The sequence below is a fragment of the Sciurus vulgaris genome (genome assembly GCF_902686455.1).
Source record: "Sciurus vulgaris genome assembly, chromosome: 4".
NCBI classification, from domain to species: Eukaryota; Metazoa; Chordata; class Mammalia; order Rodentia; family Sciuridae; genus Sciurus; species Sciurus vulgaris.
Window position 1 is genome coordinate 87,656,470 of NC_136464.1, and position 26,188 is coordinate 87,682,657.

Consider the following 26,188-nt stretch of genomic DNA (forward strand, 5'->3'; position numbering starts at 1 on the left):
TTGAGCACCTATGTTGCCTCCTTGCTTGCACTCCAGAGACCTGCACTCCATGGACTTCCTTCCACTCAAGTCACTTTGCTGCTACCTAATGCAACCACCCTGCTGATTTTCATGGCAAGATGAGTTTATCACTCACCACTATAGTCTCAACTATTTTTTGAAAAAAAATCTACATTTATATTTATATAGTCATGCTTCACATAATGACATTTTGATCAAAGACTCAACATAGGACACTGGTCCCATAAGATAATATTGCCTGGTGGCATCATAGTAACAGTTTATGTAAGTACATTCTGTGATGTTCACACATGATGAAATGTTTTTCTCAGAGCATATTCCGTTGTTAAATGATACATGACTGTATATAAATGGAATCATACAGTGTCCATTTTTTTTTTTTTTGTGTATGGGTTCTTTGGTCCAGCATTATGTTAGTGAGATTTATCCATGTTATTAGGTTTAGTCATAGATTCTTTATGATATTTCATGTATGGGATCAGGTTATCTGTAAATAAAGTCAGTTGGCTTCTTTTTTTACAATCCTATACTATTTTTTCTCTTTATCTGATCTGTCTGTTCTGGTTAGAATGCCTAGCAGTCATCTATTCTTATTTATTTTTTATTTTATTTATATTATATTTTTGAAACAGAATTTGCCCAGGGATGTTGCTTAGGCTGGCCTTGATCTCTTGGGCTCAAAAGATTCTCCTGACTCAACCTGCCAAATAGTCTTGAATATAAGTGACTATAACAGGCATCTTTGCTTTATTTTATTTTTTAAAAAGTTTTATTGAGGTATAATTAGTATATTGTTTGTAATTCATCCTCTAACTTACAGCATTCAATGATTCACTGAGTTGTGCAAGCATCACTCCAATCAGTTTTAGAATATTTTCATCACCCTGTACCCATCGACAGTCATTTCCCATTTCTGCCAACTTCCCTAGTCCTGAGAAACCACATATCATCTCCCTGTCTCTCTAGATGGCGGTCATTTTGCTCTTGCTGTCATGGCCATTTTATATGAATGAAAGCATAGCATACCCTGTCTTCTGTACACGTGGATCCTACTTGTCCTTGCCTTATGCTTGCTTTCCCAGGAAAGCTCTCAGGGTCTATGGTCATTATTTATTTTTTCAAGACACTCTTTATCAAGTGAAGATAGTTTCTTCTTGTCCTGGGTTTATTTTACAAAAACCATGAATATGAATGGATGTTGAATTTCATCACATACTTTTTCTGCAGCTGTTGAGATGACTGCAAGATTTTTCTTAACATATTAACATGATGAATTATATTGATTGATTTTTGAAAATGTTAAGCCAACCGCATGATCCTAAGATAAACCCAAATTAGACGTACATGTTATCCTTTTTATAGGTTTCTGGATTTTGTTGACTAATATTTTTCTTTAGGGTTTTTGCATTTATGATCATGAGGAGATTGGTCTGTGATTTTCTTTTCTTATAGCCTCCACTTCAGATTTTGGTACAGTTTTACTTAACTGTGATTGATCCAAATATTAGTATAGTTGTTCTTTGGTATCTGAGGGGATTGATTCCATTATCCCATCAGGACACCAAAATTCATGGGTGCTGAAGTCCCTTATATGAAATGGTGTAGATTTTTATATAACCTTTGCATGAAGTCTTCAGTATACTCAGATCCTCAATTACTTATAATACCTAATATACTGTAAATGCCAGGCAAATAGTTGATATACTGTATTATTTAGGGAATAATGACAAGAAAATGTTGGTACATGTTTAGTACAGAAGCAAAGACTTTCCCCCCTGAATGTGTCTCTTAAGAGACCCTGGCCCTGTACCTGCACAGCTGATCATCCGCTGGACCCCAGAAGCCTCCTTTTATCATTTAGCATCCACTGGGCATCTACAGACTGCACCAAGGACTCAGCACCCATCAATGAATTAGACACATTCCTACCCTAAGGACCTGGCAGGCTGGGAGTGGAGTTAGAGAGACAGGTCAAACATGAATCCTGTTAGGTGACACAATGATGTGCTCTCAGGGAGGCAAACAAGGGCATGGGAAGTGTGGGGAAGCCCAGAGGAAGGGGGAATTCTTTCTGCTTAAAAATGAGGAAGGCCTTCCAGAGATGCTTGAGTTGGGCTTGAAAGAAGCATAGGCGCTGCCCAGTGGGTGGGGGCCCTCTGGGATAGAGAAGCCATGAGAATAGGAATGAACGCTGGCAGTGCTGCCTGCTACCTTTCATCCCCTGGTCACTTAGGACACTTTCCAGGTTCTTCGCCTGTGAAATGAGAGTCATATGCCACACACAGTGGTTCTGTGATCAGTAGGACATGTACCTCTGCCTGGTTCATCCACATGTCCAGTAAGTGCTGACAATTATTGTTAGGGTCAAGTCAAGACTGAGAAGTCACTTGGGATCTGATAAGGGATTGGGTTTGACTCTCTGGGGGCAGAGGACCTGCGTCCTGCAAACATTTGCTTCCTAAGGGAAGGGACTTCCAGCATCGAGGACACAGTGACCAATGTCTGTGGTGTATGGGTCATTCCTAGTGTTCCCAGAAAGCAGCACAGTCACACAGGGCCTTCTCGATTGTTTCTGAGGGTACAGGTTCTTAGAGAGCAGAGAATCAGAGGGACAGAACATGGTCATTCTTCACGGGGAAAGTGGACGAGCCCCAGCCCCCACCATGCCTATCTGATGTCAGGGAGACAACAGTTAGGTTAGTCAGCTTTCTGTTACTGTGACAAAATACTTGAGATACTTAACTCAAAAGGAGGAAAGGTTTATTCTGGCTTGGGGCTTTAGAGGTTTCAATCCATGACCACTTGGCCCTATTGCTTTGGGCTTGTGGCTGCACAATGCTTCATGGTGGGAGCATGTGGTGGAGGAGAACTGTTTACCTCATAGTGACTGAGAAACAGAGAGAGGAAAAGGAGGAGCTAGGGTCTCGAAATTCCTTTTAAGGGCATGCTCCCAGTGGCCTAACTTCCTCCCACTGGGCCCCACCTCTTAAAGATTCTAACACCTCCCAACAGCACCAGAACTGGAAACCAAGTCTTAGTACAAGGGCCTTGGAGGACATTCAAGATCTAAACTATGGCAGGGCTGGAGAATCAAGCACTTGGGATTTGTAAGGAATCTCCTTGATGGACATCTCTCCAGATTGCAGTGGGGGACACTAAAGCCTGGAGAAGAGGTAGGACACATAGGTCACATAGCATATCTGTCAGAAGCAGGGCAAGTCAGGATCTAGGTGGCCCCCTCTGAGCTTCTGATATTGATTTTATTCCTTTGACAGGCATGGCTGTCATCCTTGGGTTTGAAAAACTGCAGTTTATTTCTGGAAGTCATGTCCTATAGATGCTGATGAGTTTGCCCTTCCTGTTAATCAGTGGGGCACTGGAGTACAGGGAACTGAGCAGAAGGCTTTAGGCTGGTGCCAGTGGCATAGGATGCAGTAGGTGAAGTGGCCTGCCCAAGCACATTTTGGCTGTCTCTGGTCGGGAGGGCAATGCTCACTGGCATCTGAATGCTCAGAACATGTGTCACTGTAGCTGCTGTGGCTGTGCCAGGGGTCCTTGGATCTGGGACTGCCTGCATTACTTGTTTGACCCTGCAAAGACATCCAAGCAGAAATAGGACACTTGCCCTGATCCTGAGACTATGTCACAGCACAAGGCTGTGGCTGGCATGGTCAGTGGAATTGACTCCCAGTCAATGAGTGGTTGCTGAGTGAGTAAGGAAATGTTGAAAAGGTGGAATTAAGACGGGTCGGAGTTAGGATTGATTCCATCAAAAGAACCTGCAAATTTTGGCATTAAACAGATTGGGGAAATCTGTCCTGACATACTTTTTTCTTTGTATGGGTCTTGTGAGTTTTGGGACCTGGGAGATTGCATTTGCGAGGAACTAAAATATGCCAACTTGGTCAGAAAGGAAAGATTCTCCCTTTCTCTCTTCAAATATTCACTGAGTGTTTACTTTGTACCAAGATGGGACAGGCTGGTTCTGGGATCAGGGGTGTGAGAGTGGTAATGGGGGAAGGGAACTCATAGGAACAAGAAAAAGCAGTTCTGGGGTTCTGTGGTAGAAGACAATGAATCCAGGTATGGATCTGTTCTTGTAGTGCATTTGATTATTATGAGCATGCTTAGTTAGCCATAACAGCTAAGAACATGCTTAAACACTGTGGGCATCTGCCAGCAGTCCCACTTAAACTCTCCTTGTGAACTATAAGAAACATTCATTTATTCATTTATTTATTTTATCATAAAGCAAAAAGAAATGAACTGCGTTATTAGTGTTCAATGCCCCATAAATCCACGTATTTATGTTCTTGGTCATTTAACCTGAATAGTCAACAAGAGAACAGTGTGCCCGGGCTCAGTCTGCCACCTGCATCAAATCTCATGTACCTTTATGATGAAAATGTGCTATTGGCAGAGACGAGACAGAACTAACTTAATTTTTCCTGTCAGTCTCTGTAGTAGATCAATTAAACTGCCAAGGAGATCAAATATTTCAGACTGTATTTATTACATTAAGTATTTATGTTCAAGTCAAGCCTTTATAGCATGATGTCATAGAGAAATGGAGGCCGATTAGATCAATTCAGCAGAATTTTCTGTAACTTAATGGAAACCTAATTGTGTGTTTTAATTTAGTGTCCAGGAGGTAGTATGATCTCCAAACAAAACAATTCTCAGGCCGTGTTTAAGGACCAGATGGCTTTTCATAGAATTTGGTGATGGCACAAGTTGTCTGGGTGGAAAATTGAAGTCCTGGCCTTTTTGGGGGTTCACCAGTGGGGTTGTTTTTTGTTGGTTGTTTTTGTTTTTAGTTGACTTCAGTTCCCACAGAATGGGAGATGGGTGGAATGCTCCTAGATGGATTTCATGGTGTGTCCTCAGCTTGATGTTTGTATTAGTACTTCAAATGCTGCCTGAGGCCTGTGGCTTAGTCTTTGCTGGATGCTAAGGACATAGTCTTTATTTCCTAGCATCTTCAGTGAGTCTCTGTTCTAAAGGAGAACATCTGTCCCCATTGTCTGAAGAGAGAAGACAGAAAATCATACACCTCACGAAGGACATACTTTTTGTGAGAGTAATACCTGGCCACTTGAGAAAAGGCAGAAAATATGGTCGGATGCAAAGGAAAAATCATTTATTGTCTTATAACCCTTAATCAACCACTGTATTTTGGCATTAGTACATTTTAAAAATCTTATTTGCAAATATATGTGTTCACATTTCTATCTCTGGTAAACATATTTTATAACTTATTGAGATATTAAACAAATTTAAATTTACAAATATTTTCTATTTCTAAAAGGTATTTATATGTGTAATATATGTACATATATCTATAATTTTAATTCGATATGGTATATTGATGTACATATACACATATGCACTGAGTGTATGAATCAGGCTTCTGCATCCATAGATTCAACCAATCACAGATAAAAAATATTTGAAAAAATTGTCTTTACTGAAAATGCACAGACTTTGGTTCTTGTCATTACTCCCTAAAAATATAGTACAGCTAGTTATATAGCATTTACATTGCACTAGGTATTATAAGTCATGTAGAGAGGATCTAAAGTATATGGGAGGATGTGCACAAACTATGCCCTTTTCTTGAGCGTCCATGGATTTGGGTATCCTCAGGGGATCCGGGAACTAATCAGCTGTCCTCCCCAGAACAAAAATATTGGGCTACTATAACAAAATACTATAAATGGAGTGGCTTATAAACAATGAAGCTTTATTTCTCACAGTTCTTGAGTCACTGTTCTTCAGGATCAAGGTGCAGGTTTGGTGTCTGCTTCCTAGTTCACAGGGAGCCTCTTCTTTCTGTGTTCTCGCCTGGTGGAAGACACAAGGCAACTCTTTATAAGGGCACTAATCCATGAGGACTCTGCCCTCATGATCTAATGACCTTCAAAGTCTTCTTTCTCAAGACCATCACCTTGGGATTAGGATTCCAACATACGAATTTTGGGGGACACACATTTCAGTCCACAGTATGTATGTGTATACACAGACATATGTATATCAAAATGGGATTATGTTGACTTGCATAATGTTTCTTACCCTGCTTTTTAAACTAGTATATTATTGGTATCTTTTACAGGGCACTAAACATCCTCCTACAATACAGTTTTGTCATAAATGCAGCATCTTCTACATAGGTCACTTAGCCAATTTCCTATTATTGAGTTATTAGGCTATTCACAGTTTTTCATTACTATATGCTACACTGGGATAACTTCCTTTGTAGTTAATTTAATTTTAGTTCACTCATGATTATAGATTTTTGATTTAAACCTAAAACAAAACCAAAAACAAATACCATCCCCTTGCTACTCCCTTCTAGATCCCCAAGTCTGAAAATTAGAAGATGGGGCATTGAATTGGTTGGTTTGCTCCTCAGAATTCTCTGGTGAGCTATTGGTACTGTGACATTACTGAGAAATCAAGAATCAAGAATTAGTTTTAAGACTCCTATTTGTGGACGTCATATTTTTCTTTGCTAAAAAGTGGTTGTAGGCAAATCTATGAAAAAAATGTTCAACATCATTAGCAATTAGGGAAATACAAATCAAACCTACACTGAGATCTCATCTCACACAAATCAGAATGACCATCATCAAGAATACAAATAATAATAAATGCTGGATAGGCAATAGAGAATAAGGAACACTTTTGTACTGTTGGTGAAATTATAAATTAGTACAACCTCTATGGAAATCAGTAAGAAGTTTCCTCAAAAGACTAGGGATGGAACCACCATATAACCCGGCTACACCATTTTTCAATATTTACACTAAAGAATTAGAGTCATAATACTGTGGTGAACATGCATACCCATGTTTATAGCAGTACAATTCACAATAGCTAAACTATGGAACCAGCCTAGGTGTACATGAATAAATACATGGATAAAGAAAATGAGGTATATATATATATATACACAATAGAGTTTTATTCAGTCATAAAGAAAATAAAATTATGTCCTTTGCAGGAAAATGGATAGAACTAGAGTTCTATCCATTATGTAAAGTGAAATAAACCAAACTTGGAAGGTCAAGGGTCATATGTTTTCTCTCTTATATGAAAGCTAGAGAAGAAAGAGGAAAAAGAAAGGTATGTGTGGTGGGGTAGGGAACTCATGAAAATCAAAGGGAGATCAGTAGAATAGAGGAAAGGGTAAGAGGAGGGAAGTTCTGGGAGTGATATTGGCCAAATTATATTGTTATATTGTGTGAATGTATATAACAACAAATCCCGCTATTATGTACAATTATAATGCACCAATAAAAATGTGGAAAATGGTAAAAAAAGTGGTTGTAGGATTTAAGGGAGATAGATGCTGCTTGATGGACAATTGAAATTAATTCATGTATGTGTCCAGTTCATTGGAGTTCACATTCCCTTCTTTTCCCTAGGATGGTGACAGAGGTGTCTGTTGATAGGGAGGCTTAGGGCATGGTCTGAACATCACAGAGAAGAGGAAGGCTTTGCCTTCCCCTTTCCTGCAGGTTCTGCTTCTATTAAGGTAATCTGTGACTCTCTGGGGTCACAGTGAGCTTCCTATGAAGTCATATTGACTCCATGCTCCCTGCAGAGCCACTCTCCCTTTGGACAGTGGGTCCTTGGGTGTAGATCATAGACTTTGGACTTCTGTTAAGTGTTATCTCATTAGATTTGTCTCCTGTTTGCTTCTGCTTTTGTTTACTACACAGATGGCCTCTCTCAGTGTAGTCCACATCTCCATCCTGGATAGACACATCTTGTGTGCCTTCATCCAGGTCAGCGCAGGACAGAGGGCTGGCCCCTCAATACCTTCTAGGACCTCCTTCCAGGTTGCCAGTGCTTCATTTGTCAACATTCCTGGTTGTGGCTCTTTAGACATTGGTAAATCCATTCGTAAGCCTTCTTCCCAACTGCCTCCTAACATAGTAGGCAGAGCCTAGGCCTTGGCCCCTTTGATGGATATGTTAGCTGTTGTCCAGACTTGGGGTTCAGGCACTAACTAAGGGAGGTGTGAGAACCATGCAATTATTCCTCTGTCAAAGACAGTGGGTGGCTTGGGTTAAGGGTGTCAACTCATGGATATGACACTGTGGGTGGTTGGGTGAGTGGGTCTGAGGGACTTTGGCAGTCCTTAGGCCCTTAGGACCCATAAAGGAGCTCCAGGAGACTTATGTGCTCCTAATCTTCCTGAACCATTTAGACCTGAACTTGCTTTTGGCCCATACAGTTTTTCTTAACCTTTCTTTTAAAAATCTCTTACTTTCTTTTTAATTATGGCAAAGTACCCTTTATGCAAATTTTACCATCTTAGTCATGTTTAAGTGTTTTTCTCCATTTTGTTAGGTATAAAGCCAGCTATCCATATCTGTGGGTTTTGCACATCTGAATTCAACCAATTGCAGAGAGAAAAAAATTGGAAAAAATGTATCTGTGCTGAGCATGTAGACGATTCTTTCTTATTATGATTCCATAAACAATATAAAACAACAACAATTTATCCAGCATTTGCATTGTATTAGGTATAAGAAATCTAGAGAAAAGGGGCTGCTGTTGTAGCTCAGTGGTAGAGCACTTGCATAGCATGTGTGAAGCACTGGGTTCAATCCTTAGCACCACATAAAAACAAATAAATAAAGGTATTGGTCCACCAACAACTTAAAAAAATAATAAAAGAAATCTAGAGAAGATTTAAAGTATAGAGGTGGGTGTGTGCAAGTTCTATGTGAATACTGTACCATTTTATTGTAAGAGACTTGAGCATCCTTGGATTTTGGTATCCATAGTGGGTCTTGGAGCCAATCCACTGTGGATGCTGAGGGAATGAAGGTTTTCCCATTGAGACACATCTCCAGAACTTTTTCATCTTGTAACACTGACGCTATGTGTCTATTAAACATCAATACCCCATTCCTCACTCACCTACCATTCTACTTTCTGTCTCTATGAATTTGTTTATTCTAGATATTTCTGATGAGTGGAGCCATTTGTCTTTTTGATAGGCTTATTTCATGTCCTGAATGTTTATCCATATTGAAGTCAAAATGCCTTTCTTTTTAAGCCTTGATGTTATTCCACTGTATACATAGCCCTTAGAGTTTTTAATTACAGAAGCCTGGCTTTATCTGGTCCTTGTTTCCCCCATCTGTCTAGTTTTAAGGGTGGGACATGAACCAGGCCATGCGTATAGATTCTTCCTTCTGCCACAGCTTTGATTCTGTGAGTTGATTTGTTTATCTTAACCTCAAAATCTGTGTTTTTAAGGACCAGGAGTAGAGTTATCAGTGGCTTTCTTGAGAGTAACAGCAGGTGTGACCTAGCAGATCTAGACTGTGGCCCAGGAAAAGGAGCTCTGTCACCTCTGAATCTTGTCACCTCAGTCATTGTCACTACTGAGTCACAGAGCATTTAACTTACCATTTGATGCTTACATTAGAGCAAGACCTAGGCTGGGGACAAAATCCATCTTGGGCAGCCAGTCAGGCTGACTGTCCAAGGCTAAGCCTGAGGCCATGTCCCTTTCTAGGTCCCTAACAAACCTGTCCCCAGGCACACTTCTCTGGAACCTTAAATGAGTGTGGTTCTCAGCTCCCCAGCCATTGGTAGCACCCCTCTCAGATGTGTCAGGCATCAGCTCCAGTCTTCTTTTTAACTTTCATTTAAAATTAAACTTATGTTTCTGAGTTTAAAAGAAATTCACGTCTCTTGTAAAAAATGAGAAAAACATGAAACAGACAGAAAATACAAATTAATAGCATCCTCCTGCCAAGAGGGACCACCATCCTTGATGTTTTGGTCTCTTCATACCTTAGGTTCTCTTTGTCAGTGAGTGCCCCTTTGGGAGGAAGACTAGGAGGGGAAGAAAAGGCCTCCCTATGAAGGTGGGTCCTAGTCCTCATGAAGACTCTTGGCTCATGGTGCCAGCACAACCATCCTTCCCAGCAAAATGGTGACTCCCCATCAGGGCCTTTCTCTGGGCCTGGTGTCATTGCATGACTGTGTCTGTGAAGGAGTCACTAGGAGCAGTGGAACAGTCAGGTCTTGGGATTCTACTGAATGTGCAGTAGGCTAGAAGTCGAACAGGTGCACAGGGTATGGGAAGTGGTTTTCAAAATTCCTTGTATACTTGGCCTTGGTGATGTGTCTCACATTCATCATAGATCTGCTTTACCTGCTGTATCAGCTGCTCAATCAAAACTGAGGCAGGAAGGTGGCTGCATTTAAACCTTCTTTTTTACTATGGCCACTAGAAGGTGCTGGTCCCACTTCTTCAATGAACTGTGCAAACTTGGAGCTCAGTTTCCTGATGTGGAGGGTGGAGATGAGTAATGCCCACCCCTCAGCAGGACCGTAAGGGCGAGGACTAGTGATGGTGGGTTGTGGTCAAGAGAACTTCCTTTTGCCTCTGAGAAAGATGGTCAAAGAGGGGAAAGATCCTCAAATGTGCTTGAGAAGACAAAAAGAGGCCTGGCCCTGGCACTGGGAAGCCTGGTCCTGGGAAATGAGGGTGGGGATATGCCAGTCAGCATAGCTGAAGCTGATCTCTAGGTGGTTGCCAAGTCTGGGTGGCTTCAAAGGCCCTGGTGGGCATGGACTTTGTGTCTCATGATCACTGTCCCAAGGAGGCCCATGAAAGGATTTCAGACCATTTTCAGAATAGCAGTATGACAACACAAAGCTCATTTGCAACCTGCAGGCATGCCCAAGACAGCAGGGGAGTTGGGGACACAGGGGTCTCTTCTTGGCATGGACCTCAGCTCTTGCTTGAGTTTTCTTCAGAAATTCTGGCGCAGCATGCCACGTCTACCACCACCATCAGCCAAGAGGCAACACATGGGGGAGAGGGATAAACCTGGACTTGGACCTACACTAGGTGCTCTGCAAACCAATTGCCTCAGAGACTCTCAAACCCCAGTTCTTCATATCCTTGAACCATAAATAATGGCTAATAGTTCTACTAATGGAATGGTTAGATCCAAATAACTCCGTAAGTATTTATGTTTCTAGAACTTTATAACCATTTTAAAAATACATTTTTTTTTTGAAGGAAAATAACACTTCCTTTTCATTTCTAAGTAGCTACCATTCCTTTGTAATGGGATTGTGTACCCAATGGTCTTCCTTCAGTGTCTCTAACCTTGGAGTCATACTGGATGCCACTGCCCTCATTTTAGATTCTGCCTGGAATTTCATGTGGTGCTTGCAAAATCCCATTTCACAAAGATGTGACACCCTGAAATGGAAAAAGCATGGTCTCATGTTGAAGTGTGAACTGCTTGCATGGCAACTGACAGATGTGACTGGTTTCCCTCCAGTATTTAAAATCTCCCTGCACTGCCTTACAGTGAATTCTTAGGGCTGTCATGGCACATAGTTTTGGAGTGTGGATCTACATTGGATCCGAATAATGATCTGTGATGTGGGTATTATTCCATTTTATAGAAATCAAGGCTCAGAGTAGCCAAGATCTTGACATAAGGTCACACAGCTAGATGTTGGAGTAGACAAGATGAACCAGGCCTCCCTGTTGCTCTGATACTCCTTTGGAATATCAACTGGATTTCTTGAGTTGTACATCTAGGGGTCTTGAGCACTTGTCCTCCTTTTGGTGTCTGAAGCCAAATGGATTCAACTTTCCTCTTTCAGGCCCCAGACCCTTCCCTTCTATCAAGTCTCCTAAGAGACAGAGTGTGGACAATGATGGGAGCCTGTTGTTTTTTTCTTCCTCCAGGGGGTCCACTGTGTTCTTGCTGTGTCCCAGACCCCATGGGGCTCTCCTTCCTCCCCACCTATGGCTGCCAGAGTAACCGCACGGCCAGCGTGGCCGCCCTGCGCATGAAGGCCCGTGAGCACTCGGAAGCCGTCCTGCAGTCGGCCAATCTCCTGCCATCTACCAGCAGCAGCCCCAGCCCCGCTGCCAAGCCAGCTCCCTCTGACAGCAGCCAGGACAAGACCCCTCCCACCAAGGAACAGAGCGAGGGAGAGAAGAGTGTATGAGGGTCCAGAGTGCCCCAGCCCGCTGTGTCCTCCTCCCTGCCTTCCTGCTTCTCTCAGCCTCAGCCCTGCAAACTCTCCGACACAGCAAGGGGAAGCCTGCTTCCTGGGGCTCCTCGTGGACGCAGGAAAGGAGATCAAGACTCACAGCTCCCTTGGTGCCTGGGGAGTCTGATAGTGGGGCTGTGTTGCTTTGGCTTCTCTGGTGACAGGTCCTGATGGCACTTGGTAGCACCAGAGTCCCTTCTGTGGTGAGACCCCTGAGTTTCTATCCAGACCTACAAGTCTAGGAGGGGAGGCAGATTTGCTTATCCATCACCTTTCCTGGTCCCTTCCTGGGCCACCTTTGCAGGTTTTTCTCAACCCCAAGAACTATGGCAGGGTCATCCTTGAGAGACATCCAGGGCTGATGTCTCATGATATGAAATGGAACTGTCCCCACCACATTGTTTAAGAACCACAGAACTGGTAGAATCTCAAACAACTCTTGGCTCTGGCTAGACTGGCAGTAAACCCTTTTCTTTTGCTGGAGGGTCTTGGTTGAGGACTTGGTTAGAGGCGAGAAAATGTGGGGTGGGAAAGGGCTGATAGGACATAGCCTGCTCCAGGGTTCCATGGTGCTCTCTTCTAGCAGATCTCACTTGGACACATCTGGCCAGAGAGGCCAGGCCAATCAGACTGGCCATGGGTTCCATGAACTGGGGGCCACCATCTTGACACTGGGGGGCACAGAGCAAGCAGAAGCCCACAACTGAAGCATCCAACTGTGGGCCCTGCCTCTCTCCTGAAAGACCTGGAGGTTGGTGGGAAGTTGATCAACTGGAAGGCAATTGTCTGGCCCAGGAAAGGCTGAGAACCCTTGGAGGGGAAGAAGCCCCTAGGAACACCTCTGAAATACTTACATATCTGGATGAACCAACTTTCCTCAAATCCCTGGCACATGAAGGGGATCTCCAGTGGTGATGTTTTTTTTTTTTTTTCCTTTTAAATGGGGGAAATAAAACATAGGAAACGAGACGAGACAGAAATGGAGCATGTGCAGAGATGAAGCACAGGGAAGATGGCTTCATTGTGGTGTGAAGAGAATTAATTCCAAAGGGCCAAATTTCATGGAGATTTCTGTTTCTGTCTAGAGTGGCCATTTCTCTCATGTGGATGGTAACCTTGAAGAGATCGAAGGGGAGATGTGCAATAGCATGAGCCCTACCTCTTACCCAGACCTGAAAGGTTGCGGGTTTTGGTGGCTTTTGCTGATGGTGTTTCCATGCAAACTGTCAATGTTTTCATGATGATTACGTTCATTTCAGTTGTAATCAAAATGCTGTACTTTCAGATTCCCCTTTCTAGCCTCCTCCAGAATCCCTATCCCCATACTCCTGAGTGTGTCGTGCCTCGTCTATGATTATTGCAAAGCATTTGATAAAACATAATGTCTCCTTTAAAGAAAAAAGAAATCAAACCCTTCTTCCTGCTGTATTTTGCTTGTCGAGTACAAAGATGAAACGATTTGCCAAAAAGTGGCAAAGTCGCTTCCGTTTCCCTGTAATTATGAATGTTCCGTTGAGCAATGTAAGCTCAAGCCCTTACGCACACTAACTCTTCAATCTAATTGTTTGATTAAACTCGTATTTCCTCCAGAAAGGTACATAAATAAGTGAACTGTTGGGCAAATTAAGAATACTTAACAGCATTGCATCCGAAAAGTAGTTACGCTGATTAAATTTTGTGTCCTTGAGGACTTTCAGGAAATTACTTTTGATCGTCAATAACACAATTAAGTAAACTACACACACATTAGCATGAATAATTGATAAGAAATTATGTATTACCACGAAGCACTGATTTAATAATTCATGACGCGACACTCTAGTGACTGTGCAAAACTGGATAACATCGAAAAGTCTGCCTGACATTACGGAAAGAAAGGAAAAAAAGCAAGCGCCAAACCTCTGCAGAGATATCGAGTACTTAGTTTTGTTGTACAAAGGCAAAAAGTAACTGATGCATGATGTAGTTTCTGTTTGTTTAAATACCCAAATAAATTTAGAAGAGTTAAAAGAAAAACCTAAAAAGCTCAGGTCCTCTCTTTGTTCCTCCCAGCCCTGGGGCTGTAGGGCCGGGTGGAGTCTGTTCTTTCCAATTCTCCATTTCAGTCATTGTGCAAATGGAAACCTTTTAGAAACTTCAGGAGGAGGGCTTTGAGGCCTTGACTGAAAGCTTTAGCAGATACAGCCACAAAATAGAAGTCTCTGTGCAAGCCAAGAGCCCTTGCCAGGTGCCTAAGCTTGTAGAAGTCACCCAGGATGGGTGGACATAGCCTTGCCAGAGCCCCTTTATGGTCGTTCTTGGTGAAGTAACCTTTTGGGCAGTCATCTCTGGAGCCTCAGTAGGTCGCCCTGCCTGCAGAAGTTCATAATGTGATCATAAAAAGGCAGTCAAGCTTCAGTCTGGGAAGGAGGTGCCAGCCCCAGGGATTGATTGATTATTATTATTCATTTATTAGTTGAAGCACTCTGAAGAGCATGCCTTAATGCACTCCAGGTTATGGGAATGAAGCCTAGAAACCACTGAAGTCACACATCTTTATTCAGGACGATGGCCCTGAGAGGAGGCACCAGAGTGGGAGGTGAGAGGGTGTAAGGGTGAGTGGTCTTGGCATAGGACACTGCAGGACTCATGGATTCCTTTCTCCATTCCTCGGTTGGTTTTTATTTAGGAATACCTAGCACTTGGCTTCTCTACTGGGTGGAAAGAGCATCCTTAGACTCTGGTACTGCCTCATTGCCTGGGAACTTTGCCAAGATTAGCTCAATTAATACCAAAAATAAACCCACAAGGTTCAGCATCACTAATCTGAAAATCCATAGTCCAAAATTCTCTGAAATCTAAGACTTTTTGGGTACCAACATGACACCAGGAGTGGAAAATTTCCCACATGAAACTTTGCTTTATGCACAAAATTGTTAAAAATATTGTATGATATTACCTTCGGGTTATTTGTGTAAAGTGAGTATGAAGCACATAAATTTTGTGGTTAGACTTGGGTTCTCTCCCCAAGATATCTATCACATCTATACAAATATTTCAAAGTTTGAAAAAAATAAACCCAAAGCAAAATCTGAAACTTTTCTGGTCCCAAGAACTCTGGATGAGGGATACTCAACCTCTGTTATTATTTCCATTTCACAGATACAGAAACAGGCACAGGAGGGTTGGGCAACTTCTCCAAAGTGAAATGGCTGGTAGCCTCCAGTAAGGAGGAGCGAGAGCTCAGCCTCTTTCCCTGTCACACAGCAAGTGCTTAACAGATGAATTCATGAAATTAACTAGGTGGAGTCTTTAATACCCCAAAAGGTAATGGAAACCTAGGAGGGCCTGTTGAATCAGGCATGTTTGACAGATGGCAAATGGTGGGTCACTTTCTTTGCCTTTGCTGGCTGTTTGTGGGCTCTGTCCTGCATGGGCTCATGGGAAGGAAGGATGCACCACCCCAGGGCCTTGTCAGACCCCACTCAGCATCAATCTCCCCTTGGTCTGGTTTGGCAGGGGCAGAGGCCAACCTTCCCCCAATTGACCGGTGCACCTGACCTCAGGGTATGTGTTAGTCAGTCCCAGAGTGGGCCTCGTAGGGGCCACTGTGGATGGTACCCAGAACTCCTGGGACCCTCAAATGGTTACCAAGAAGGGGCCTGAGACTCAACTAATCCACATAATGGACACTCTTCTTAAATTTTTAACTTCGGAAAAGTGAAACATTTGTTGTTGTTTTGGGTTTTGTTCTCATAGTGTTGGGAAAGGAACCCAGGTCCTTGCACATAGTTGGCAAGCACTCTACCACTGACCTACGTTCCCAGCCCCCAGATGGAACTTTGACAAACCCAGAGCCTGGCTGAAGTAGTGAAGAGCATAGTCTGCCTGTTTGAAACCCCAGCTCTTAAGGATGTGTGACTCTGGGCAAGCCGTGGAACCTCTCTGTGCTTTGATTCTCTTACTAATAATAGCAGCAGCCTCCTAGGGTTCTTTGAAGATTAAATGAATCAATAGCTCAATGGTGACTGGCACAGAGGAAACATAATATGAAGCCTAGCTCTCGTCCCACCAAGTCTCACACACATTAAGAGCTTGAAGACATTTTTCTGGTGAAAACCTTAATGATCTCAAGAATGAAATGGGATGGGTGGCTTCCAGAGAGAGTTGGGATGGCTGCACCCAGTCCCTCGGCAAATCACTGGGCCTCAGAAGGGCAAGACTTCCAGGAGGGTGTGTGCTTAGGTTCCAAGGATGCACAAGGCACCTGAGAACTTGCATGAAAACCTGTGGTACCCAGAGGTGGGTGTGAGGGTAGAGGGAGGGGTGCTGGCAGGGAAGAGAATGCCTTAGTAAAGGCTCTTTTAGTTGCAAGTAAAATTAAAGCCATTATAAGACAGAAGGATACTGGATGATCTCATGGAGCTCCAAGTGACAGGGACCGTAGTGGGACAGGCACCCAGAGGAGGCTGAGACACTGCCTTCTTTCCAGTGCTCTCTGACCTTCCTCTTGTTTGTCCTCCTGCAGAACAGAACTGTTCCCTCCCCTTTAATCTCTCCAGACCTTCACTCAGGTTTTAGCCCAGACATTGACTGGTTCACTGTGGTTTGGAGCCCCTGCAACCCTTTATAGAATGAGTGTGATCAGTTCCACCTTGGGTGGGGTAAACATCTCTGGTTCAGTACGGAGTGGCGAATCATGGCTCCTGGGCCCTGCCCTGCTTGGGGAGGGGACATTGTTAGAGTTTAGATATGAGGTGTCCTCCAAAAGTTCATGTGTGAGACAATGCAAGAATCTTCTGAGGTGAAATAATTAGATGATGAGAGGTGTGACCACCAATATGGATTAACTAGGTGACAACTGTTGGCAGGTAGGGTGTGGTTGGAGGAAATAGGCCACCTGACTGTGTCTTTGGGGTTTATATTCTGTACTTGGTGAGTGGAGCTATACATCTTCTGCCTGGTGGCCATGTCCTAAGCTGCGCTCCTCTACTTTGCCCTTCCATAGTGATGTTCTGCCTCACCTCAGGCCCAGAGCTATGGAGTTGGCCAATCATGGATTGAGCCTTTGAAACCTTGAGTCAAAATAAACTTTCCCTTCTCTACAGTGTTCTTGTCGGGTCTATTGGTCACAGAAATGCAAAAGCTGACTAAAACAGAAGTCTTTCTCAAGGATGTGGGCTGACACTGAGAATATGCCCACTCATGGAAGGCCACACCAGATCAGAGAAGGGCAGAGATGCAGAAGGGCTAGGTCCTGCCGGGGCATGTGAAGAGCAAGGATGCTATGTTCCTTAAAGACAGAGACGGTAAAGGACTCGTAATATTCATTTTAAAAATGACAGTACAGCTCTATTCTGAGCTCTACTCCTTGACATAGTCAATCTACTTCTGGAAAATTCATCATATTTTTGCTCTCCAAACTTGGCCAAATACTTTCTGTGGCAATTGCTATGAACCAGTGTACAAACTTGAAATGTGGGGCATGCCCAGCCCTGCACCCAATTGGCCTATGAACCCTGGGTTGTGTAACACTCCTGTGTCCTCATAAGCTAGCATCAGTTGCTCATCCAATGACAACACAACTCTTGCTGCTGAGTTTGGACTCACAGGGCCCCAGCACCACCAGCTTCTGTCTGAGGGGACAACATACAACATGCTGGGCCCACAGGCATTAGTGGTCTGCGATCTCTGTGTCCAAGAGCAGCGGTGGCCCCTCCCTCCTCCCAATGTGAGTTGTTCTCCCTGCAAAGCCAGGCACACCAACTCTCTCAGCCTCCTGGCAGGAGACAGAATGATGGGTTTGTGTAAACCAGGATCTGCCCCCTCAGTCCTAAGATGTATTCAAAAGAAGGAGCTGTGCCCTATGCAAACACGGACTTTTAAGCTACTTCTTTCAGAGTTATCTCAAGACAAAGCAAGACATCTTGGTGGAAAGCAGAATCTACTTACTGGGCACCTGAGAAGCATCCAAAGTCTTCTTTTTCACTCTGACAGACAGAAGGAGAATGGACCTAGAAGTTGAGCCTTCTCTCCTTGTGGCCTGCCCTCTGCTCTCAGGCCACCCCTGCTGGGCTAATCTGCTTCATTTTGAGCCTGGCTGTGTGTGGGAGACAGCTGTTTCTCTTAGAACTGGGGCACAGCCCTTCCCTCTGTGCTGGGTGCATTAGGGATCTGGTGCTAGGACAGTGCCCTGGGAATTTTGTTCAGATCATGCTAGGGCTGTGGCTGCCAAATCCTGACATGGAGCAGCAGGGAGTGCAAGTGCCTTAGCAGCCCCTATCTTAAGATGTCTCTGCTATTGTCTGGAAGAGACTTGCCAGATGGCCTAGAACCCCGCCTTGGCCACAAGATTGGGAGTGCTGATACAGCCTGAGCAAAGGGACCAGAGAATGTAGGGAGGGCTAAGCAGGGGCCTGCCAGGTCAAGGACTACCTGGCTGCTGCCAATGGGTCAGGAGTTCCTTTGGAAGAAGGCTGTAGTCTTTGGTAGCTTCATGCCTTTATTCAGCGGAGAGAAGTGGCTCTTGCTCTTGCCCTTGCTTTGAGGTCGTATTCTCCACACATGGTAACACACCAACAGGATTGCAGCAGCATAGGTCTGGGGAAGCATCATAGGTCTGGGAATCAAAATTTTGATGGTATTAGCTGTGTGACTGCGAGCAAGCCACGTAACCTCTCTGTGCCTCTTCTTTATCTGTATAGTGGATATGATCATCCTAACTTAGGATATGAAGAGCAAAGGAGATGAAGAATGTAGTTTGTGAACAACTCTCAAGAGCAAGCACAGGATTTCAAGAGCCCCTTGCTCTCTGAAACTGCCTCCTGCTGCTTCAATGTGGCCTTGAAAAATGCAGCCTTAGGTTGGAGAGGAGGCAGTACCAGGAAGTGAGTGGTGTGGGCCCTCCCCAGGCTTTGCGAGCCTCATGGATCCTCCCCTCCCAAGGTCTGGACGGGGCAGGGAGAGGGGCTAAGTGATTGTGTAATGGCCGCATCTGTCAGTGCTGGCCAAATGGTTTTTCCAGGAGTCAGCGAGCTAATGGCCCTGCAGCCGGGAGAGAGCTTCCCTAAGTGGAGTACTTTATCTACCGGGTAACATGGCCCCAGGCCGCTGGGACTCAGAGAACAGCTGCTCTGCCTGCAGCCTGGAGTTAGCACCCCATTCCCATTGGCTTGCCTCACACCTGCTATTAGGGGCCAGCCTGCAGGTGGCAGCCCAGGGTGGCCAACAGGGAAAGAACAGGAGTCCAGCTGGGGCGTTACCAGACCTGGCCTTGAATCTAGGATTCGCTTCCACCCACTGGCTTTGGGATCTTGGCATGTCCCTTGCCCTCTCTGACCCTGAACTTCACCATCTGTAAGATGGAAGCAATGAGGATTAGGTGGGATGAGATGGTGAGGATCACTGTGCCCCAAAACCATCCCTCAGCCAGGGTATAGAATGTTCCACCCTACCCCCTCCATTCCAGGAGACTTTCATGCTCCACTTTATAGTCATAGCCTACCCTGATCCTAACAGATTGGTTCTCCATCACTATCATTAAAAACAAAAAATGTTTGAAAACAATCATGTACCTGGGATCTTGCAGGGCTATAGACTTTTTTTTTTTTTTTTTTTTTTTTTTTTTAGAGTGTTAAACATGATCGGTTATTTGTGATTATTTAAAACACTAAATACAGCTGGGTGCCTGTAATCCCAGTGATTTAGGAGGCTGAGGCAGGTGGATCACAAGTTCAAAGTCAGCTTTAGCAACTTAGTGAGGCCCTAAGCAAATTAGGGAGACCCTGTCTCAAAATAAAAAATAAAAAGAACTGTGTATGTGGTTCAGTGATTAAGCACCCTTGGGTTCAATTCACAGAACCAAATCAACCAAACAACTCCCCCTGGCTCCCCCCCCAAAAAAAAAATTAAATACAGAGAATAAACACCAACTATATACAATGTATATTAGTCAGCTCAGATTGCCATTACAGCATATCACAGGTTGCATGGCTTAAGCAAGAGAAATTTATTTTCTCTTGGTTTGGAGTCTGGAAATTTAAGATTAGCGCGTCAGCAGGGTTGGTTCCCTTACGTTGGTGGGGGCTCTCTTTGAAGTTTGCTGGTAGGTGTCTTCTTCTTGTGTCTCACCTTTCCTCCTGTGCATGCAGAGGTGTGGTGAGGGGAGGGGAGAGTGTGAGAAGGAGGGAGAAATATCTCCACTGTGTCATCTTATAAGGACAGTAATCCACTCGAATCAGCACCGTATCTTTATGACCTCATTTGATCTTAATTACTTCTGTAGAGATGTCAGCTTTATATAAAGCTATGCTGGGGGTTAGGGCTTTCACATGAGAATTTCCAGGGCTCACAAATGTAAGTTAACTTCTGAAGGACTTCACAACAGTCTAAACCTCAACATAACACAACATAACTTTTTCTTATCCCTGAATGTAGTTCTGTTGGGTAACATACAGTGACAATTAGGAGACAGAGGAAATTGTTTTTGAATTTTAAACATTGTGGTGCAACACACATAACACAAAATTGGTGATGTTAGTCAATTATGAGTATACATTTAGCAGTGTTATGTAGATTCATGTTGTGCATCTATTACTACCATCCATCTCCAGAAATTTCCATATGATAAAACCGACACTCTATGCCTATTAATCTATAAACCTCCATTTCCTTCTCTCTCTATTCTTAGAAACTCGTATTCCACTTTGTTTCTACAAATTTGATTGCTTGAGGTACCTCATATAAGTGGAAGCAGTACTTGGCTCATGTTACTGGCTTATTTCACTTAGTAAAATGTCTTTAAGGTGAATTCATGTGGCTTCATGTGTTGAATTTCCTTCCTTTAAAAGGATGAATAATATTGAGTTGTACATATCTAGCTCATTTTGTTTATCCACTTATCTGTCAAGGGACATGGGTTGCTTATACCTTTTGGCTACTGTCAGTGCTTATATGAGCAGGGGTGTGCAAAGAACTGTTCAAGTCCTGCTTCAGTTCTTTTGTACATATACCCAGACATGGGAGTACCAGATCATATGGAAGTTCTATTTTTATTGTGCATTTATGTTCTTCATACCATTTTCCATATTGGCAACACCATTTTTCATTCTTGCTAATCATGCACAAAAGTTCCAATTTTTTCACATCCTCACCAACGTTTCTTGTTTGTTTTTCAAGTGACTGTTCTTGTGGGTGTGAGGCAGTATCTCATTGTGGCTTTGATTTGTATTTCCCTAATGATTAGTGATGCCAAGCATCTTTTCACGTGCTTATTAGAGGGAATTATTTTCAATGTGGAACAAGCTTTGCTGATGGGGATTCTGCCAAAGATGGAGCAGGGTAATGTGAAATTGACTTTGGTGACGTCTTATTAAATTTTTGGAACAATTTTTCAAGAGGCCATGAAATGCCAGACAGTTTGTCTTGGCAAAGGAATCTGTGGCAAGACATAAACATAACATATGGACTCATAAATTTTGTCTTCACTTGGGTCCTTGTACTACAACCTACTCATGGTAAGAAAAAACACTGTTGGCCTTTCCTCCTCTGGTCTCTCTCTCTTGAGGTGCCCTCTGCTACAGGGTTCTGTGATGCACAAGTAGTCATATCCCTCTTTCAAACAAATAGTAGCAAGCCATGCACACTGTTTGGTCTTTTCTTTTTTCCTCTTAAATGATATTTTGGGGAGAGTTCTGTATCAGGGTGTATGGATCTGCTTCTGAAATGTCCTTTTGCAGCTCATTCTCAATCCACGGGTCTCCTGTCCCTCTGTCAATGCACTTAGCTTCTAGAAACTTCCTGTTTCCTCCCAGCATTTGGCAAGTAGGTTCATTCTATATATGGTGAATACCCAGTGCCCAGGCTGTCCAGTGAACATCAGAGTGAAAGCAGAGGTTTAGGGTAGCAGTGTACCTAATGATTTTTAGTTTCTTCTGCTTTAGTTTTAGTTAGGAGCTTAACATCCCTCTTTCCACTTTTATTTATTTATTTTTTAAAGATAATGTAAGTTTCAGTAGTCTTATATAACAGAAGTACTGCTGTATTGATAAATGTATTACTACTAAGGTGCTAATTTTTTTTTGTTTAAAATGTTCATTCATTGACTGATGTCCCAAAGTTTAACTTTGATTTGAGAAGTTGATTTATATAGAATGTTGGGAAATTCTATGTTTATATCAAGAGTTCCTGTATCCTGGTAGGCTTGTTTTTACTACCATTTTTTGGAGTTTGAGGTTTTAGTCCCTTTCAAAGATTCATAATTTTTTCCAGGCTACTTCAGAACAACTTTTTGAGGGTTCAGCACATGGCCAATGGACTCATTGCAAAGTCTTAAGCCAACCTTGACCCTGGAGTCTTTTCTGATGTCTTATGAAGAAGGCTTCCCAAAAGATCCAGTGGGCTCTCATTCAGTCTTCTGAGAAATGTTAATAAGGGATTTTTGTAACTTGAATCTCAACTCTACTGCCAAGTTGCCTTCTCCTCTACCAGAAGGTCTGCATCAACTATGGGACAGAGGTGAAGGATTTTATAAGAGATCAGAGACTACTTTCCCCACAGGTAGAAAGGCATCTCAACATTGTTATCTATGTGGAAAGAGCAGTTGGCCAAACTGAGATATTTTCTAAGCAATGGATTTTTCCAGCTTGAAAGAATAACTAAGAGACATTGTCCATAAGGGAGTTAAAGCGAACCAAGAAGTGTACCATTCAAATGTACCTGCAGTTATTGTGTATAGCATAGATGGGCTCCTTCTGAGAATGCTAGAATAGGGAATGAATATGAAACAACTGATTTAGGCATAAATCTTATCCTATTCTCTCTTGCTGGTAACTTTACACAGGGGATTGAGAAAGCTACTCTATGGTAGAATAGACTATATATCAATAATTTTGAATAACCTATGATATGGGTTCTATGATATTTTTCTCTTCTTGTATCTCTTCCTACCTCAAAAGTAATAACTTAAAAGGAATCTGTGCAGTTCGAAAGTATATAAATGATTTCAACATACTTTAGTTCAACTTTCTAATTTGACCCAAAGAAGCACCAATAGGTCTCATGTTTTCCTGTGTATTTTAAAAGCCTGAAGGATGTGAGATGAAACCCCAAAACTGGAAAGAATGTAAAGAGAATATTGGATAATTTGGTTAGAATGTAATAATAAGGGTAAACAGTTATATTTTCTTTTTTTTGAAAAATTGTGTTGCAATCAGGAAATTTGGATGTGCTATTTCAATTTTCAGTAGTAAAAATTTCAACTTTTAACACTCACTCTATAAATGGATATAGAGAAACTTATTTAAATTGACCTATTAAAAGTATTGGAAAAAATAGTCCCTGTATTCCAACATAAAGAAATGGTAAATGTTTGAGGTGATGGATATTTTTACCCTGATCTGATCTTTTTTTAAAAATTTTTTTTTATTGTAAACAAATGGGATACATGTTGTTTCTCTGTTTGTACATGGAGTCAAGGCATACCATTTGTGTAATCATAAATTTACATAGGATAATGTTGTTTGATTCATTCTGTTATTTTTTCCTTCCCTCCACCTCTCCCACCCCTCTTTTCCCTCTATATAGTCCTTCCTTCCTCCATTCTTACCACCCTCCTTATCCCTAACCCTAAACCTAACCCTAACCCTAACGCTAACCCCTCCCACAACCCCATTATATGTCCTCATCCGCTTATCAGCGAGATCATTCGTCCTTTAGTTTTTTGAGATTGGCTTATCTCACTTAGCATGAAATTCTCCAATTTCATCCATTTGCCTGCAAATGCCATAATTTTATCATTCTTTATGGCGGAGTAATATTCCATTGTATATATATGCCACAATTTCTTTATCCATTCATCAATTGAAGGGCATCTAGGTTGGTTCTACAATCTGGAGATGGTGAATTGAACAGCAATGAACACTGATGTGGCTGTATCTCTGTAGTATGCTGATTTTAAGTCCTTTGGATATAGGCCAGGGAGTAGGATAGCTGGGTCAAATGGTGGTTCCATTCCAAGCTTTCTGAGGAATCTCCATACTGCTTTCCAGAGTGGCTGCACTAATTTGCAACCCCACCAGCAATGTATGAGCGTACCTTTTTTCCCACATCCTCGCCAACACCTATTGTTGCTTGTGTTCTTGATAATCGCCATTCGAATTGGGGTGAGATGGAATCTTAGGGTAGTTTTGATTTGCATTTCTCTTATTACTAGAGATGTTGAACATTTTTTCATATATCTGCTGATTGCTTGTACATCTTCTGTGAAGTGTCTGTTCATTTCCTTAGCCCATTTGTTGATTGGATTATTTGAATTCTTGGTGTAGAGTTTTTTGAGTTCTTTATAGATGCTGGAAATTAGCGTTCTATCTGAAGTATGAGTGGCAAAGATATTCTCCCACTCTGTAGGCTCTTTCTTCACATTACTGATAGTTTCCTTTGATGAGAGAAAGCTATTTAGTTTGAATCTATCCCAGTTGTTGATTCTTGCTTTTATTTCTTATTCTTTTATTTCTTCCTGTTAAGGAAGTCTGATCCAAAGCCAACAAGGTGAAGATGTGGACCTACTTTTTCTTTTATAAAATGCAGGGTCTCTGGTCTGATTCTGAGGTCCTTGATCCATTTTGAGTTGAGTTTTGTGCAGGGTGAGAGATAGGGGTTTAATTTCATTCTGTTGCATATGGATTTCCAGTTTTCCCAGCACCATTTGTTGAAGAGGCTATCTTTTCTCCATTGCATACTTTTGGCTCCTTTGTCTAGTATGAGAAAATTGTATTTATTTGGGTTTGTGTCCATGTCCTCTATTCTGTACCATTGATCTACCTGTCTATTTTGGTACCAATACCATCCCGTTTTTGTTACTATTGCTTTCTAGTAGGGTTGAAGATCTGGTATTGTGATACCCCCTGCTTCGCTCTTTCTACTGAGGATTGCTTTAGCTATTCTGGGTTTCTTATTCTTCCAGATGAATGTCATAATTGCTTGCTCTATTTCTGTAAGGTACGTCATTGGGATTTTAATTGGAATTGCATTGCATTTGTATAGCACTTTAGGTAGTATGGCCATTTTGACAATATTAATTCTGCCTATCCAAGAACATGGGAGATCTTTCCATCTTCTAAGGTTTTCTTTAATTTCTTTCTTTAGTGTTCTGTAGTTCTCATTGTAGAGGTCTTTCACCTCTTTTGTGAGATTCATTCCCAAGTTTTTTAAAATTTTTTGATGCTATTGTGAATGGGGTAGTTTTCCTAATTTCTCTTTCTGAAGATTCATCACTTATGTATAAAAATGCATTGGATTTATGAGTATTGATCTTGTAACCTGCTACTTTACTGAATTCACTTATGAGTTCTAAAAGTTTTCTGGGGGGATCCAAGATGATCTGATCTTTATACCTTGCATGATCAAAATATTGTACTCCATAATATGTGCCATATATGTGTCAATTAAAAGTTAAGATACAAAAAACAATAAAATTTTTTAAAAAAGATGATAATAAAAGAGCTAATGTAGTCCTAAGTGAAAAAAGCAAAAGCATGAGTGGTTGGAGGATGTGGGTGAGGCGATAGGAGTCAGGAACACATGCTGGGGCCAGATGCTGAGGGGCCTTACGAACGAGGGGATGGTTATACCCTGCAGAGGATGAAAAAGTATTGGAATACCAAGGGTTGATGGGTGACTTTATCTTTGGTTATAAAATAAAAATGATAAAATATGAAGCACCTAGCAGAAGACTGTGCTAAGCCAGGTACTTCTTACTTATTACTTCTGATGCTTATATCAGTTTTAAAGGCTGCTGTCTTAGTTTGTTTGTGCTGCTATAACAAAATACCTGAGACTGGGTAATATATAAAGAGTAGAAATTCATTTGATTATGGTTCTGCAGACTGGGAAATCCACTGGGTCACAGTAGCACATCATAAGATGGTAGAAGACCTCACATGGTGGGAGAGGGAGGAGGAAGAAGAGGAAGGGAAAGAAGAAGAGGAGGAGGAGGAGGAGAGGATAAGGGGAAAGAAAGAAAGAAAGAAAAATCAAGTGCAAGACTTGCTCTTATAAGAAACTCACTTTTACAAGTCCACTCCCTTGTAAGGACATTAATCTACCCATAAGATGAAGGTAGAGCCCTTATCATCTC

The 26,188-nt window shown here is 42.3% G+C and overlaps 1 protein-coding gene across 1 annotated transcript in view; it reads left to right on the forward strand.

Annotated features, from left to right (window-relative positions):
- The window catches only part of DRGX (dorsal root ganglia homeobox), a 30,271-nt gene extending 17,725 nt beyond the window's left edge, over positions 1 to 12,546 (forward strand). The window contains exon 7 of the mRNA XM_079136609.1: positions 11,765 to 12,546. Within this exon, the coding sequence (XP_078992735.1) occupies positions 11,765 to 12,030 (266 nt within the window). The 3' untranslated portion in view covers positions 12,031 to 12,546. The remainder of the gene's footprint in view (positions 1 to 11,764) is intronic.
- The last annotated feature ends 13,642 nt before the right edge of the window (positions 12,547 to 26,188 follow it).